This window comes from Rhinoderma darwinii, chromosome 2 (assembly GCF_050947455.1).
Source record: "Rhinoderma darwinii isolate aRhiDar2 chromosome 2, aRhiDar2.hap1, whole genome shotgun sequence".
Classification (NCBI taxonomy): domain Eukaryota; kingdom Metazoa; phylum Chordata; class Amphibia; order Anura; family Rhinodermatidae; genus Rhinoderma; species Rhinoderma darwinii.
This window is the reverse complement of record NC_134688.1, coordinates 397,805,534-397,819,979: the sequence shown is the minus strand read 5'-3', so window position 1 is coordinate 397,819,979 and position 14,446 is coordinate 397,805,534. Positions and strand designations below refer to the sequence as shown.

Sequence of the window (14,446 nt, the reverse complement as noted above, 5' to 3'; positions counted from 1 at the left end):
TCAAATGTTTCTGATGTATCTTTTTAGTTCGTTTTTGTTATATTTTACTGCTATGTTTAAAATATTAATTAATTGGATGTTTTTATTAACAGCTTATGAGATCGTTCTGAAGAACGTAAGTGTTTTTTTCCATTTATATTCTAAAAATAATGTATAACGAACATGGTAATTGTTCCTTATTCTAACTCTCGAGAACACATATATTAAGCTTGGGTATCAACCTACTGTACAACAAAGGATCATTTAGTCTGGTCACCAGCGATTAACCAAGATAATTCTGGTGTAAATCTGTTCCATCTTTAAAACATGTATTCAATTCAATTCTAATCAGTGTACATGTTTATAACTCTATTTCCAGAATTGCACGCAGTCAGAAATTACACTAAAGGGGTAAGTGCCATTGCTAACTGAAATGTGTTTTATGTTTTATTTATATTTCCATTAGACTCTAAGACCCTGTTCACACAGAGTTTTTTGACACGCTTTTTGACGCAGAAACCATGTCGGAAAACGCACCAAAAAATGCCTCCCATTGATTTCAATAGGAGGCGGAGGTGTTTTTTTCTTGTGAGCGGTAAAACCGGATCGCAGGAAAAAGAAGCAATATGCCCTATCTTCGGGCGTTTACGTCTCTGACCTCCCATTGACAACAATGGGAGGCAGAGAAAGCGTTTTTTTGCTGTGTTTTTGCCCGCAGTGTTCAATGGCCGCAGACGAAAAACGCAGCGAAAAATGCGGCAAATGGCGTGCAAGCAGATCAAAATCGACCTCAAAATTCCAGACGGAATTTTGAGGCAGAATTTTCTCCCTGCAAAAAAAACTCAGTGTGAACAGGGCCTAACAGACCCATGAAGGCAATGCCAGTTCTGTTTTCAAAAGAATACTGACGATTCCCAAAGGGGTTAGTCAGGGTTCTGGGATTTTTGACAGAAAGAATAGCACTGCAGACTGCCATTAAAAATATTGAAAATTGTAACTGTAGTGTCAGGCTCTTCCTGACACTACAGTTATTGATGTAATTATATACTTACGGTATATAATTTGATAGCTTGGCCTATTGGCATTAAATGTATAATAGAATTGTGGTCATTACCCGGACCACAAGAGACTGTCAAATTATAGAAAAAGATTGAAAAAGGACATTGACTCAAAACGTAGACTCAAAAAGGAGAAGTGAGTTTGCTCGTAAGTTGTGCAGAGGCGTAGCTTGGTTTTCCAGCACCCAGGACAAAGTTTCAGTTTGGCGCATGCCCCCCAGCTTCTTTCCCGACATCACCTTCCCACTCGCCATGTTTGCTTTCTCTACCAATCAATGAGGTGTCATTTTGTTTTTCACTTTTTTCGAGCAGAAAACCATTTGTACATTTTACAAGCAATATAGTTATATAAGTTATATAAAATTAAAAGAAAATAAATGAAAGATGTCAGTGTGCCTGACTAAAATAGACTGTATAACTGAGGCTAATAAGACTATATGGTGACATAATGAACAGTCTCCTTTTGTAGATAGTGCCATACAGCCCCTCCTGTAGTTAGTGCCACCCCCCCCCCCTTGTAGATACTGCCGCAAAGCCCACCTTGTACATAGTGCCACATACATCCCCCTGTAGATATTGGAAAAAACTCCCCCCTAGTAGATAGTGCCACACTTCCACCTTTGTAGATACTGCCACACTCCCCCCTAGGAGATAGTGGTATCTCAACCCTTTGTTCCCAACAGAAGGTTACTTCCTTCTGGAATCCAGGAAACTCCTGGAATTCTATCCTGTTTTCGGCTTAAAAAAAAGTCAATAATGTAGAAATTAGATAAGGAAGTGTAAACTTAACATATGGATTTCTTTATGATGGATGTATGTAAGCAAAAAAATAGGGGGCTTTTTTTCAAGCATACACCTATTTTGGTCCTTGAGGACAGTGCAATTTGTTTTAGTTTTTGTATCACTGAGTTCTGAGAGCCATAACTTTAAAATCTTTCTAGCGCGATAGCCATATGAGTGCTTGTTTTTAGCAGGATGAGTTGTATTTTTTAATGCCACCATTTTGGGTTACATATAATGTATTGAAAAAAGGTTTTTTTTGTTTTTTTTGGCGGAATGGTAGAAAATCCTGCAATTCCGTCATTGTGTTTTGTGTTTTGTTTTTACGATGTTCTCTGTGCAGTATAAATGGTTCATTATGATTATGGCAATAGCAATTTCATATAGTTTTTTTTTATGATTTACTACTTTTGCACAGTAAAAACACTTTTAAAAAAAGGCCACATTCTAGACCCATAAGATTTTTTTTATATTTTTGAACATTTTATTTAATTATTTTTTTTGCCCCACTAGGGGACTTGACCATGTGATTGCTTGATTGCTTCAATAATACACTGCAATACTTCTGTATTGCAGTGTATTATGTCTGTCTGTGGCATCTGGCAATGTCTAATAGGCATACACAGATGGCAGATCTGGGGGCCTTGTTCAGGCCTAATAGTGTCTAAGCACTTAGATGCCATAGTCAATAGCGACCATGGGAAATGCATGATTAGTTATCTCTGATCCTGGCCTTTGCAGCAGAGTGTCAGCTCTAATATAGAGCTGATAATGACAACGTCATAAAGATACAGCGGATGTCGCCAAGGTGTTAAAGAACCCATTTTCAAACAACCTATTAGGGAATTCTGAGTTAATAGAGGAAGGTCCCCTGTTCAGGATCCTCATCTCTTGGCCATAGTGGAGAGCTGCTACAAAGAGCTTGTCCAGGGGCGCAGCTAGGGTGGGGCAGGCGGGGCATTTGCCCCGGGCGCAAGGGAAGGGGGGGCGCCGAAGAGCAGCTCATCGCTGCTGACAGGCGCCCCGTATGTCGGACACCTGCAGCAGCTTAGGAAGAGCCAGGAAATATAGGGCGTTCTGACTGGAGTCTGTGACAGCCATGGAGTGGACCAGTCCAGTCACCTGACCTCACGTCAGTGACATGAGGTCAGATGAACTCAGGTCAGGGGACAGGTCCACTCCTGTGCTGCAGCCTCCCTGCATCTGCCTGTGCTCTGCCGAGAAGCAGAGAGGAAGCTCCGCCCACACACAGCCCGTCCTGACCTGTCAGCAAGGAGACCTGGTGAGTGTCTGTGTGTAATGTGTGTCTGTCTGTCGTCTGTGTGTAATGTGTGTCTGTCTGTGTGTGTGTGTGTGTGTGTGTGTGTGTGTGTGTGTGTCTGTGTATCTGCATGTGTTTGTCTCTTATATCTACTACATTATCTGTACTGTGTAGCAGAGCTGAGATTGTAATTTAGCACAATGTGTTATCTGTGATTTTACATAGGACTGCAGGGGACACAACTACATTATCAGTACTCAGAGAGTTATCAGTGTGCTATCCAGTGGCGTAACTACTGCCGTAGCAGCCGTAGCGGCCGCTACGGTGCCCGCGGCATGAGGGGGCCCGTGTCACCCGCCGGCACGGCCCCCCCCATGGCCGGAGGCTCCGCTAGCAGCTGCTACAGCGCGACGCCACTGAACACTACGGCAGAGCAGGGAGGTATCACCCCGCTCTGCCATTAAACAGAAGACATGTATCCCCTATCCACAGGATCTCCACAGGATAGGGGATACATGTGTGATCGCTGGCAGCGATAGGGAGAACGGGGGACTGAAAGTCCCCTGAAGTTCTCCATGACAAACCTCGGACTTCCGGGGTCTGTGTCGGCTTCTCCGTAGAAATGAATGGAGCGCCGGTCGCGCTTGTGCGTATGCTTGACCGGCGCTCTTTTCATTTTTATTGAGCTGCCGACACAGACGCCGGAAGTCAGAGGTTAGTCATGGAGAACTTTAGCACAATGTGTTATCTGTGGTGTTACATAGGACTGCAGGGGACACTACTACATTATCAGTACTCAGAGAGTTATCACTGTGTTATCTGTGGTGTTACATACGACTGTGTGTGAAATCTACTACATTATCTGTGCTGTGTACATATGTGCCTGTGTGCGTATATATGGGTCTGTTTGTGAATGTGTCTTTGTGCTTGTATATTTGTGCCTTTTATGTATTTGTATATGTTCCTGTCTGTGTATTTATCTGCCGGTGTGTGTGTGTGTGTGTGTGTGTGTGTGTGTGTGTGTGTGTGTGTGTGTGTGTGTGTATATGTGTCTGTACATCTATATATTTACCTGTATGTATGTATTCCAGATGTGTGTATGTATATTTGCCTGTATGTCTAAATATCTATCTTTATGTATGTACAGTATATATGTTCCAGCGTGTCCATATATGTGGTTAATTTTTGGTTTGTGTAGGGGGCGGCAATAGAGAGTCCCGCACAGGGCGCCATCCAAGTGAAGGCCGGCCCTGGCTGTCACCAACCCTAGTCAGAAGGAACTCCGCCGCTGCCTGCGCCGCATGACCTCCTCGGCTTCTCCGGTAAGTCACACCAGGCAGAGCGGAGAGTGGTAGCGGTAGGCTACCGCTCACCGGTCTGTTCACAGTGTGGCGCTAAGTACAAGGGGTGGGAGTGTGGCGCTATTTAAAACGGGGGAATGTGGCGCTAGTTACAAGGGGTGGGAGTGTGGCGCTATCTACTAGGGGGGAAGCGGGCTGTGTGTGGCACTATCTACAAGGGGGGCTGTGTGTGGCCTCTTTAATTTATTTTCTTTAAATTAATTTTTATGTTAATTATATTATAGAACTATATTGCTTGTAAAATGTAGAAATGCTTTTATACTCGCGTTACATTAAAAAAATAGTGAAAAAAAATTACACCTCATTGATTGGTAGGGAAAGAAAACATGGCGAGGGGGAAGGAGATGTCGGGAAATAAGTTGGGAGGGGGCGCCAAACTGAATCTTTGCCCTGGGTGCAGGAGAACCTAGCTACGCCTCTGGCTTGTCTTACTGTGGAGGATCTGTCCTGTCCTACATTACATAGAAAACCCATTGATTTAAATGGGGACTGTGCAAAGCTTAGCTTTCCCTGTAGTGGCGCTGCAGGGAAATTGACTGCCACATTTCTCCACAAATTTTAGCTGGTCTCTGGGGGTCTCGTTAGGTGACATTTTGTGATAAGGTTATTATCAAGGTACCCTTCTAACATGCAGGCAGGTTTGTCAACCTCCAATTCTGGACAACTGAGCGCAAAATCACACAGACCAAAATTTTTACAGACACATTACAAAATCAAGAGAAAGTGATAAACCTGATTTTCCCCCATCATCCCTGTATATAACTGCCATTATCCCTGTATATAACCCCCATAATCCCTCTATATCCCCCCCATCATCCCTGTATATAACCTCCATCATCCCTGTATATAACCAGCCATCATCCCTTTATATTCCAGCCATCATCCCTGTATATACCAGCCATCATCCCTGAACATACAAAGCCATCATCCGTGTACATAACCCCCATCATGTCTGAATATAGCCACCATCATCCCTGTATATAACCCCCATCATCCCTGTATGAGACCCTCATCATTCCTGTATGTAAACCCCATCATTCCTGTATGTATCTCCCATCATCCCTGTATATTACCCCCATTAACCCTGTATACAGGGATTATGGGAGTTATATACAGGGATGATGGGGGTTATATACAGGAATGATGGAGGGTATCTACAGGGATGATGGCTGGCTGGTATATACAGGAATGATAGGTGTTATATATAGAGATCATGAGAGTTATTTACAGGGATGATGGGGTTATAAACAGGGACACCCATCATCCCCGTATATTACTCCCTCAACCCTGTATATAACCCCCATAATCTGTGTATTTAACCCCCACTCGTGACGTCACGTGAGGTCAGGACCAGGTGACTCACTGACCCAATGAAGGTCTGTCTCTGACTAAGTCACCTAAGTCATAGACAGTCATACAGTCCTCTCCTGCTCCAAGTCCACTCCGGCTGCCGGCTGCCACGGGCCTGCTTCCCTTATTGTTTGAACTGTGTGTGCACATGCAAATTTTGGTTCATGCACACCTCAAAATATCAGAAGGAACGGAAGAAATCCCAGACAGAGTTTTTTTCTGCTGGACGCCACAGATGACAGAAAAAAACACCAGGTTTTTGCGAACTGTACGTAAATTTACTGACGGTTGGCAACCGTGCATGCAGGGATTGTACAAAGCAGACAACACCTTTGTTCAATTATTTTTACAAACAGCATATAGCATTTTACTCTATGCCAGTGTTCTTTATGGATTTTAATAAATGAAAGGCTGTATTAGTAACACATTGATATGCTATTTTCAGACTTCTACAAGCATATAAGTACAATAATGTCATGTAAGTACATTTATATAATTTTCTTCAATGGCTCGTACATCTTTGTTATTGTTGACCTAAAATTGACATATTATTTCACACATTTGTCTCTTGCTTACTACTTTAGTTCATCATTTCAAAATTTAGTTATAGGAATAATTTGATTAATTGTAACAGTGAATATACTTTTGTCATTAGCATTTAGTAGTCCAGCTTTTGTTTTTAACAATTGGAGACTATAATAAATTTGAACCGATTGTCTCATAGTGGTACCCTAGGTCGATCTGGCCCAATAATGGGTACCAAAAGGTCTACCAGAAGACAACTTCATTTGGGGCAAACTTGGGAGCCAAGCACTTGCCACTAGGGTCTATTTCTTATCGGAGATTTACAAATAGCCTATTAGACCTTATTAACGATATGTCCTATGTGTACAATGATAACAGGTGAATGTGAACGATTTCTGAAGAGATGGTGGGTGGGCCTTCAGAATCTTTCCCTCTGGTGGGCACAAGGGACCCCAGTCTGACGCTGGTGCTTAGCTATGCACAGAAGAGAAAACATTTATAGGGGAAAAGGAGATTGATGCATTGTAGCCATCAAACAGAATACCAGCCTCTAAATAAATATATTGAGAAGAGGGTATAAAAGTTATTAAAGTACTAAAAAGAAAAATGGGAAGCACACATTAACTTGATTGAGTAATAAGAAAATCAAGCCACCGTACCTTTGCAGCCGCCACACACTGTTTAGTCCAACTAATTAAAATACCTGGATAGCTGCATATGGAGTTATGTAGATGATATAACATGTGAGTCACAGCAAGATTACATTACTATAGAGTAACAAGTAACTGGTTTGAAAAAGAGGAAAATAAAAAAAACAAAGCATACTTGTGGACAACAAGATTAATTTATAAATAGGCAAACGAAATACTTACCTACAGTGTAGAAAGGCAATATATGAAAACAGATCTTAAGTACCCTGGACTGGAGTTCCATTGTACATTGTATTTAGTATGCAGAACATAATTCTACATGTAAACTATAAAAAGTCATTACTTACATAGTAAATTCTCCCCGGTACTGTCTTGTAAAGTGGGCAGGGCGACGCTGATAAACTGCCCACCCACTCTATGTAGGAAAATAATCTCCAGTACAGTCTTTGGAGGTGGTTTAGTTTTACAACTACCTAGTGTGTCCAATCAGGAGAGTCAGTATTTTGAGGTTATAGTGACATTTGTGGTCATGACTTCCACTAAAGGTACAGTACCATATTTATTATTGAAATAAAATGTCAGGGACAGAATAGTGACCCTCCAACCTGACTGTTCTTACAATTGGTTTTGCTTTGTGGTTTTATATCCATCTGATTCTACCCAAATAGTACTTTTTTTTCTTTCATTCTTTTGTATAGTACGAAGACCTGTAGGAACTTGATAGTTGCAAATAATAATACCATCATTGATATTTGTGATATACCGAACAAAAATCCTTTATTTGTTAAGCAATATGTGCAGGAATTAAATAAAATAGGTAAGTAGACCCTTCTATATATGTTATTTGGTCTATGAAATAGGTCTTTACCAGTTTTTTATATTTCAGTTTTGCCGGAAGATAGTATCTATGCTGTATACTCTACTCCTGCTTGGTGGTAACAAATTATTGATATGTAGCTATAAACGCACACAGTTTCTGGCATGACAGGCCATATGTGCGACATGATCAAAGCATATTTGGACATCCTATGTTGTCAGATATAAAAAGTGCTAAAAAAAAGAATTCACAGAGAACAATGAATAATATGCAAACATATTTATAAAATAATGTTCCCAATTTCTGTGTAAATTATGCACTAAGCTTCCCCTGTCAGAATAATTCTGCCTACATTGAAGATATGAGATGTTCATGTAACTAAAAAGGGCTAATATATTCTTGCATTTAATGTAGATTACTACTGTTGTTGCCAAGAGGGGTGTTCATTCTCCAACTGGTAAGTTCTGTTTACTGTCATTTTTTCTAACACATGTACAGTAATGCTTACTGTTTATTAAAGGGCACCTATCACTAGGACAGACACCTGTAAATAAGGGCACCTTGTAGATGTCCTAATAGAGGTAAATAATGACTGTATTTGCACCTGCTAAATTGCCTTCCCCAAACTAGGTGGGGCAAAATCTACCTCCATCATTGAGAAATACTGAAGTGGCTCATACAGTTAGGTCCAGAATTTGGACAGTGACACAATCTTCATGATTTGGGCTCTGCAACCCACCACATTGGATTTGAAATGAAACAACTGAGATGCCATTGAAGTGTAGACTTTCAGGTTTAATTCAAGGGGTTGAACAAAAATATCCTGTGAAACGTTTAGGAATTACAACCATTTTTCTACACAGCCTCCTCATTTCAGGGGCTCAAAAGTAATTGGACAAATTATCATTACCATAAATAAAATGTTGTTTTTTAATACTTTGTAGAGAATCCTTTGCAGGCAATGACTGCCTGAAGTCTGGAACCCATGGACATCACCAGACATTGGGTTTCCTCCTTTGTGATGCTTTGCCAGGCCTTTACTGCAGCGTCTTCAGTTGTTGCTTGTTTGTGGGTCTTTCTGCCTTACGCTTTGTCTTAAGCAGGTGAAATGCATTCTCGATCAGGTTGAGATCTAGTGATTGACTTGGCCATTGCAGAATATTCCACTTCTTTGCCTTAAAAAACTCCTGGGTTGCTTTCACAGTATGTTTTGGGTCATTGTCCACCTGTACAGTGAAGCGACGTCCAATCAACCTTGCTACATTTGGTTGAATCTGAGCAGAAAGTATATCCCTGAACACTTCAGAATTCATCCGGCTGCTTCTGTCTTCAGTTACATCATCAATAAACACTAGTGACCCAGTGCCTTAGTCAGTCATGCATTCCCATGCCATCACACTGCCTCCACCATGTTTTACAGAGGGAGGATGTGGTGTGCTTTGGATCATGAGAAGTTCCAAGCCTACTTTATACTTTCTTCCTCCCATCATTCTGGTACAGGTTGATCTTAGTTTCATCTGTCCAAAGAATGCTGTTCCAGAACTGGTTCTGGCTTCTTTAGATGTTGTTTGACAAAGTCTAATCTGGCCTTTCTATTTTTGAGGCTGATTAATGGTTTGCACCTTGTGGTGAACCCTTTGTATTTGCTCTCATGAAGTCTTCTCTTTATGGTAGACTTAGACACTGATACTCCTACTTCCAGGAGAGTGTTCTTCACTTGGGTAGATGTTTTGAGAGGGTTTTTCTTCACCATGGAAAGGATTCTGCGATCATCCACCACTGTTGTCTTCCGCGGACATCCAGGCCTTTTGGAGTTCACGAGATCACCAGTGCGCTCTTTTTTTTTCAAGAATGTACCAAACTGTTGATTTGGCCACTCCTAACCTTTGTGCTCTCTCTCTGATGGATTTCTTCATTATTTTCAGCCTAACGATGGTCTGTTTCACTTGCATTGAGAGCTTCTTTGACCTCATGTTGTGGGTTCACATCAACAGCTTCCAAATGCAAATGCCACATCTGGAATCAACTCCAGACCTTTTACCTGCTTAATTGATGATGGATTATTGAGGGAATAGCCCATACAGCTGTAATTCCTAAAACCTTTCTCAAATTAGCATGTGAATACCCTCAAATTAAAGATGAGAGTCTGCACTTTAATCCCATATCGATTATATAACTGTATATTCAATCTGTTTTACTAAAATGCCAAAACTTGTGTCACTGTCCAAATAATTCTGCATCTAACTGTATATCCACATTCCTATGTACCATAGACTTGTTTGAAGCATATAGTGCATTTCGTTTCAGTCTTAGTAAAATCATTTCATTTGTGCAAATGCCCTTACTAGGTTATATACATTAGATCACAACTTATATATACCCAAGTTTAATGTGCTAGTGACTGATGGATGCCCTTTAGAGAAATCAAATGTTACATTTTCTTGTAAATGTTTCCTGGGGAAATTAAAGCCACAAGTTAGTGCCCTTGCACAAGTCTATGTGAGTTCATGACATTTTAGTTACAAGGTTCCAAATACTCACAGAAAAGAGAGAATATAAACATAAGATAAATATTTCTCATTTTCAAATGTAAGCTTGTTCTTGCTTTTTCAGTATTATCACTACCCCTGCCTGTTCAACTGGTGGAACTGGAGAGAGCGTTACTGCAGAATTCCAGTCCACAACTTTTGATAACAGTGACTTCACCGGTGACACAACTGTCTTTAATGGATCTGGTACGACTGTTTACAGTGCATCTTCTACTACTTTGACCAAAGGAACTAGTACAACGTTTAATAGTGGTCCCATAACAACCCTAAATATTGTATCTAATACAACTATTGATGCTGGACTAAGTACAACTATTGATAGTAAACCCAATGGAACAATTAAAAGTGAAGTAACATTAACAGTAAACAGCAAATCTACAACACTTAACAGTGAAAATACATCAATTAAAAGTAGTGGATCTAATGCAACAGATAACCATGGAACTACAACAACTATTAATAGTGATTCCGATACAACAGGCGAACAAGGAACAATGACAACCGCTCATAGAGAATTTAATGGAACAGTTACCAACGAATCTCATACAACTGTTAACAGCGGAACTATGACAACTATTGACAGTGGCACTAATACAACTGTTAACAGCGGAACTATGATGACTATTGACAGTGGAACTAATACAACTGTTAACAGAGGAACTATGACGACGTTTGACAGTGGAACTAATACAACTGTTAACAGAGGAACTATGACGACTATTGACAGTGGAACTAATACAACTGTTAACAGAGGAACTATGACGACTATTGACAGTGGAACTAATACAACTGTTAACAGAGGAACTATGATGACTATGGACAGTGGAACTAATACAACTGTTAACAGAGGAACTATGATGACTATGGACAGTGGAACGAATACAACTGTTAACAGAGGAACTATGACGACTATAAAAGGTGGATTAAATACAACAGCTATTGGTGGACCTACAAGGACAACTAATAGTGGATCTAATGGAACAGCTAACAGTGGACCTACAAGAACTAGTACACATAATACCACTGTTAATACTGGATTTACGTCAACCTTTCACACTGGATCCGAAACAATAAATTCAGATAACACTACAAAATCACCAAGTAGTACAGGTAAACCTTAAATATTCATTTTAAATAATTTCTATCACCAGAGGCATACAGTCTACTACTGCAGTATATACATTTATATGCAACATATTAGGAAGACTGTGGTCCATTGTAAAAATTCGAATGTGCAGCAATGTATAGAAATCAAGGATCTCAATCGCAGGATGAGCTCCCTTGCCATTTTACAAACACCAGACCGCTATACCAATAGGCTTGTTTCTTATTGTTTTTAATGCAACTTTTTTTTAATATTGAACCTATTTGTTTGAATGTTAACATTTGTTGTGTATACCTTCCACATATGGCCTGCACCCAACCTAACCATGAAGTATTTCATCATAACAATGTTCTTCAATTGCGCATCAGTAAAATCTGTGTGTCAAAATGTGTTGTGTGATGTTTCAACTTCAACTCAATGCTTCTTTCAAAATTTTTATCTCGCCCAAAGATGCTTTGAAAAACTTGACAGACATTCTTCGTTCCGATCAACTTAATTCATCCACTGTAAACAGAATTGTATCCCAATTAGAAAGCCTGTTATCTGGAGAAGTTAATCCTGATGATGCAGCAACATTGCTTGATGTCTTGAATTTATTTTTAAATGTTTCTCAGTCTCTTCTTGGACCGGTCTCTAACAGGTAATTCAGCCTGTTTTAGTGGGGAAAATGGTCAAAGGCATTTCTTGCGAGTCACCATAACCTGAGTGATAATACATCCCTATAATATTATGAGTGCTCTGAGAAGCATTTCTTATAACCGGTGTCAAGCACACGCAGGAGGATCAGGTCCCTTTCACACAACATTTATTGCCTAATATATATACTGTGACATACATATATATTTTGATGGTCAAAACTATAGATAGAAGTGTCATTTTTAGCATATGGATACTTTTTTTTTTGGTATAAGATAATATTCAAGACTACTACATCATTCAATACTGCAGAGCCACGGCTTTTAAACGACTGAACTAAGGCATACTGTTTTTTACAATGAAAGTCAATGGCAGACACATATAAAACGGTAAAACCATACAGCTGCATATGTTTTTTTTCTTGGTAATGAGTATCAGGCTTTTTATTTGATGTGTATAATAAATAATATATTTCTGTAAATATGACTATGGATTTCAGCGCACAATGAGTAAGGAAAATTGCCTTTTTGTTGGTAAGCGTGTTTTTTTTTGTGTGTGTTTATAGGTTAATTAAAATAGTGGATAAAATTGGCTTACAGCTGACTTTCCCTGGAAAATCCATTACTCTTACCTCTCAATCCTTGGCACTGGCAGTGAATAAAGTCAATGACAGCTCTTTCACAGAAACATCATTTGGTGTTGACACTTCATCTGGCCTACAGGTAGGACATCTTATAGGTGCTGTAAATGTTGCATTACTTAACAAAGTAAACATAAACATAAGTGATCCGAACAAGCAGTTGCAGTGGTATTAGACATGGCATTATAAACACTGGCAGTTTAGGGTTAGGTCTGTTTGTAGACTGTTGCATGCGCTCAGCATTTTCAATTTCAGTTTCGACACTGGGTAATATTGTACGTACTGAGAGACATAATATTAAAGCCTCCGTATGTAAGGCTGGGTTTCTGATTTTAGCTCCAATAACGACATCAAGATAAAAAAACAGAGGAGCAGAAAATTTTACTGTTCCTCTCAGCAAAAAATCTGCACAGACTGACACCTATTTAATTAAGGGGTAACTAAACTTTAAAAAAAACTTCTGAAATCTCATAGTGACATGTCAGAAGTTTTGATCGGTGGAAGTCTGAGCACAGAGACCGGACCGATCGCTAAAATGAAGCGGCAGAAGTGTCGGATGAGCGCAGAAACCGCTTAGTTCTGATCGACTTTTCTCAGAAAGCCGAGCAATTGATGTACGGGCTCATAGATTTTCTTTTGATTCCGTACACCAATTACTTGGCTTTCCGAGAATAGCCAATCATAAACCAAGCGGCTCAGTGCTCACCTGAGTGCTTCTGCTGCTTCGTTTTAGCGATCGGTGGGGGTCTAAGTGCTCACACCCCCACTGATCAAAACTTCTGACACGTCACTACGACATGTCAGATGTTTTTTATAAGTTTAGTTACCCTTTAATGAAGCTAGATTCAATAATGGTTTACCTACGGCAGTATATCATATGAATGGCATGAATGTTTATTAATATTATTGAGCTGTGCATATGTAATATAGTACTTTTATTAAATAACATCACAATACAGTTTACAGTTGCATTGTTTGGCAAATTTATTAGATGCAGTGGCTGAGATTCTTGTTAGTACAGTTGTCCCTCAACATACAATATTAATTGGTTCCGGGGTGACCATTGTATGTTGAAACCATAAATCTATGGAAAACTGGAAATTGTTTCCGAAGCCCCTAAAATGTCCACCCGAAACGATAAAAAAGGTGGATTGAAGACAAATAAGCACAAAAATACAAATAAAAGCATGTATTGCAAGTACAGTGGTTTCTAAAGTTACAATATTAATTGGTTCCAGGGTGACGATTCTAAGTTGAAAATATTGAACTATAACTCTATGGAAAACCAGGAATTGGTTTCCGAAGCCCCCAAAATGTCAACCACAGATAAAAAAAAAAAAAGATGATTTAGATAACTAATATAGATAAAGCAAGTTCTCACGTATAAAAGTCAGAAATACTGTAGATGCTGCAGACTGTAAGGGCTTGTCCACACGTAAAGGAATTGCTGCGTATTTTCTGTTCGGAATTGCCGACAGAAAATATGCAGCAGAATACCGTAGCAGCAAAGTGGGTGTGAATGACCAAATGTCATCCACACGCTGCAGAAAATTTCAGTACAGGAAATCACCTGCAGTGCATATTTTTAGTTCCGCAGAATGTCAATTACTTCTGCGGAAAGTGGACTGAATTCCTTCATTTTTCAGAGGTGATATCACCATTACACAGGCTCGAAAAAAAGGCAGCAAAATCCACACTATTTTCTGAAGTAAAAAAACACAGGAAATGCGTATTT

At 39.7% G+C, this 14,446-nt stretch overlaps 1 protein-coding gene across 2 annotated transcripts in view; it reads left to right on the top strand.

Moving 5' to 3' along the window:
- ADGRG2 (adhesion G protein-coupled receptor G2) overlaps nucleotides 1-14,446 on the top strand; it is a 119,345-nt gene that overhangs the window by 86,597 nt on the left and 18,302 nt on the right. For both annotated transcript variants that reach the window (XM_075854022.1, XM_075854021.1), the window contains 8 exons: nucleotides 93-115; nucleotides 359-390; nucleotides 6,235-6,267; nucleotides 7,663-7,781; nucleotides 8,196-8,238; nucleotides 10,395-11,440; nucleotides 11,886-12,075; nucleotides 12,637-12,793. In XM_075854022.1, the coding sequence (XP_075710137.1) occupies nucleotides 93-115; nucleotides 359-390; nucleotides 6,235-6,267; nucleotides 7,663-7,781; nucleotides 8,196-8,238; nucleotides 10,395-11,440; nucleotides 11,886-12,075; nucleotides 12,637-12,793 (1,643 nt within the window). The remainder of the gene's footprint in view (nucleotides 1-92; nucleotides 116-358; nucleotides 391-6,234; nucleotides 6,268-7,662; nucleotides 7,782-8,195; nucleotides 8,239-10,394; nucleotides 11,441-11,885; nucleotides 12,076-12,636; nucleotides 12,794-14,446) is intronic.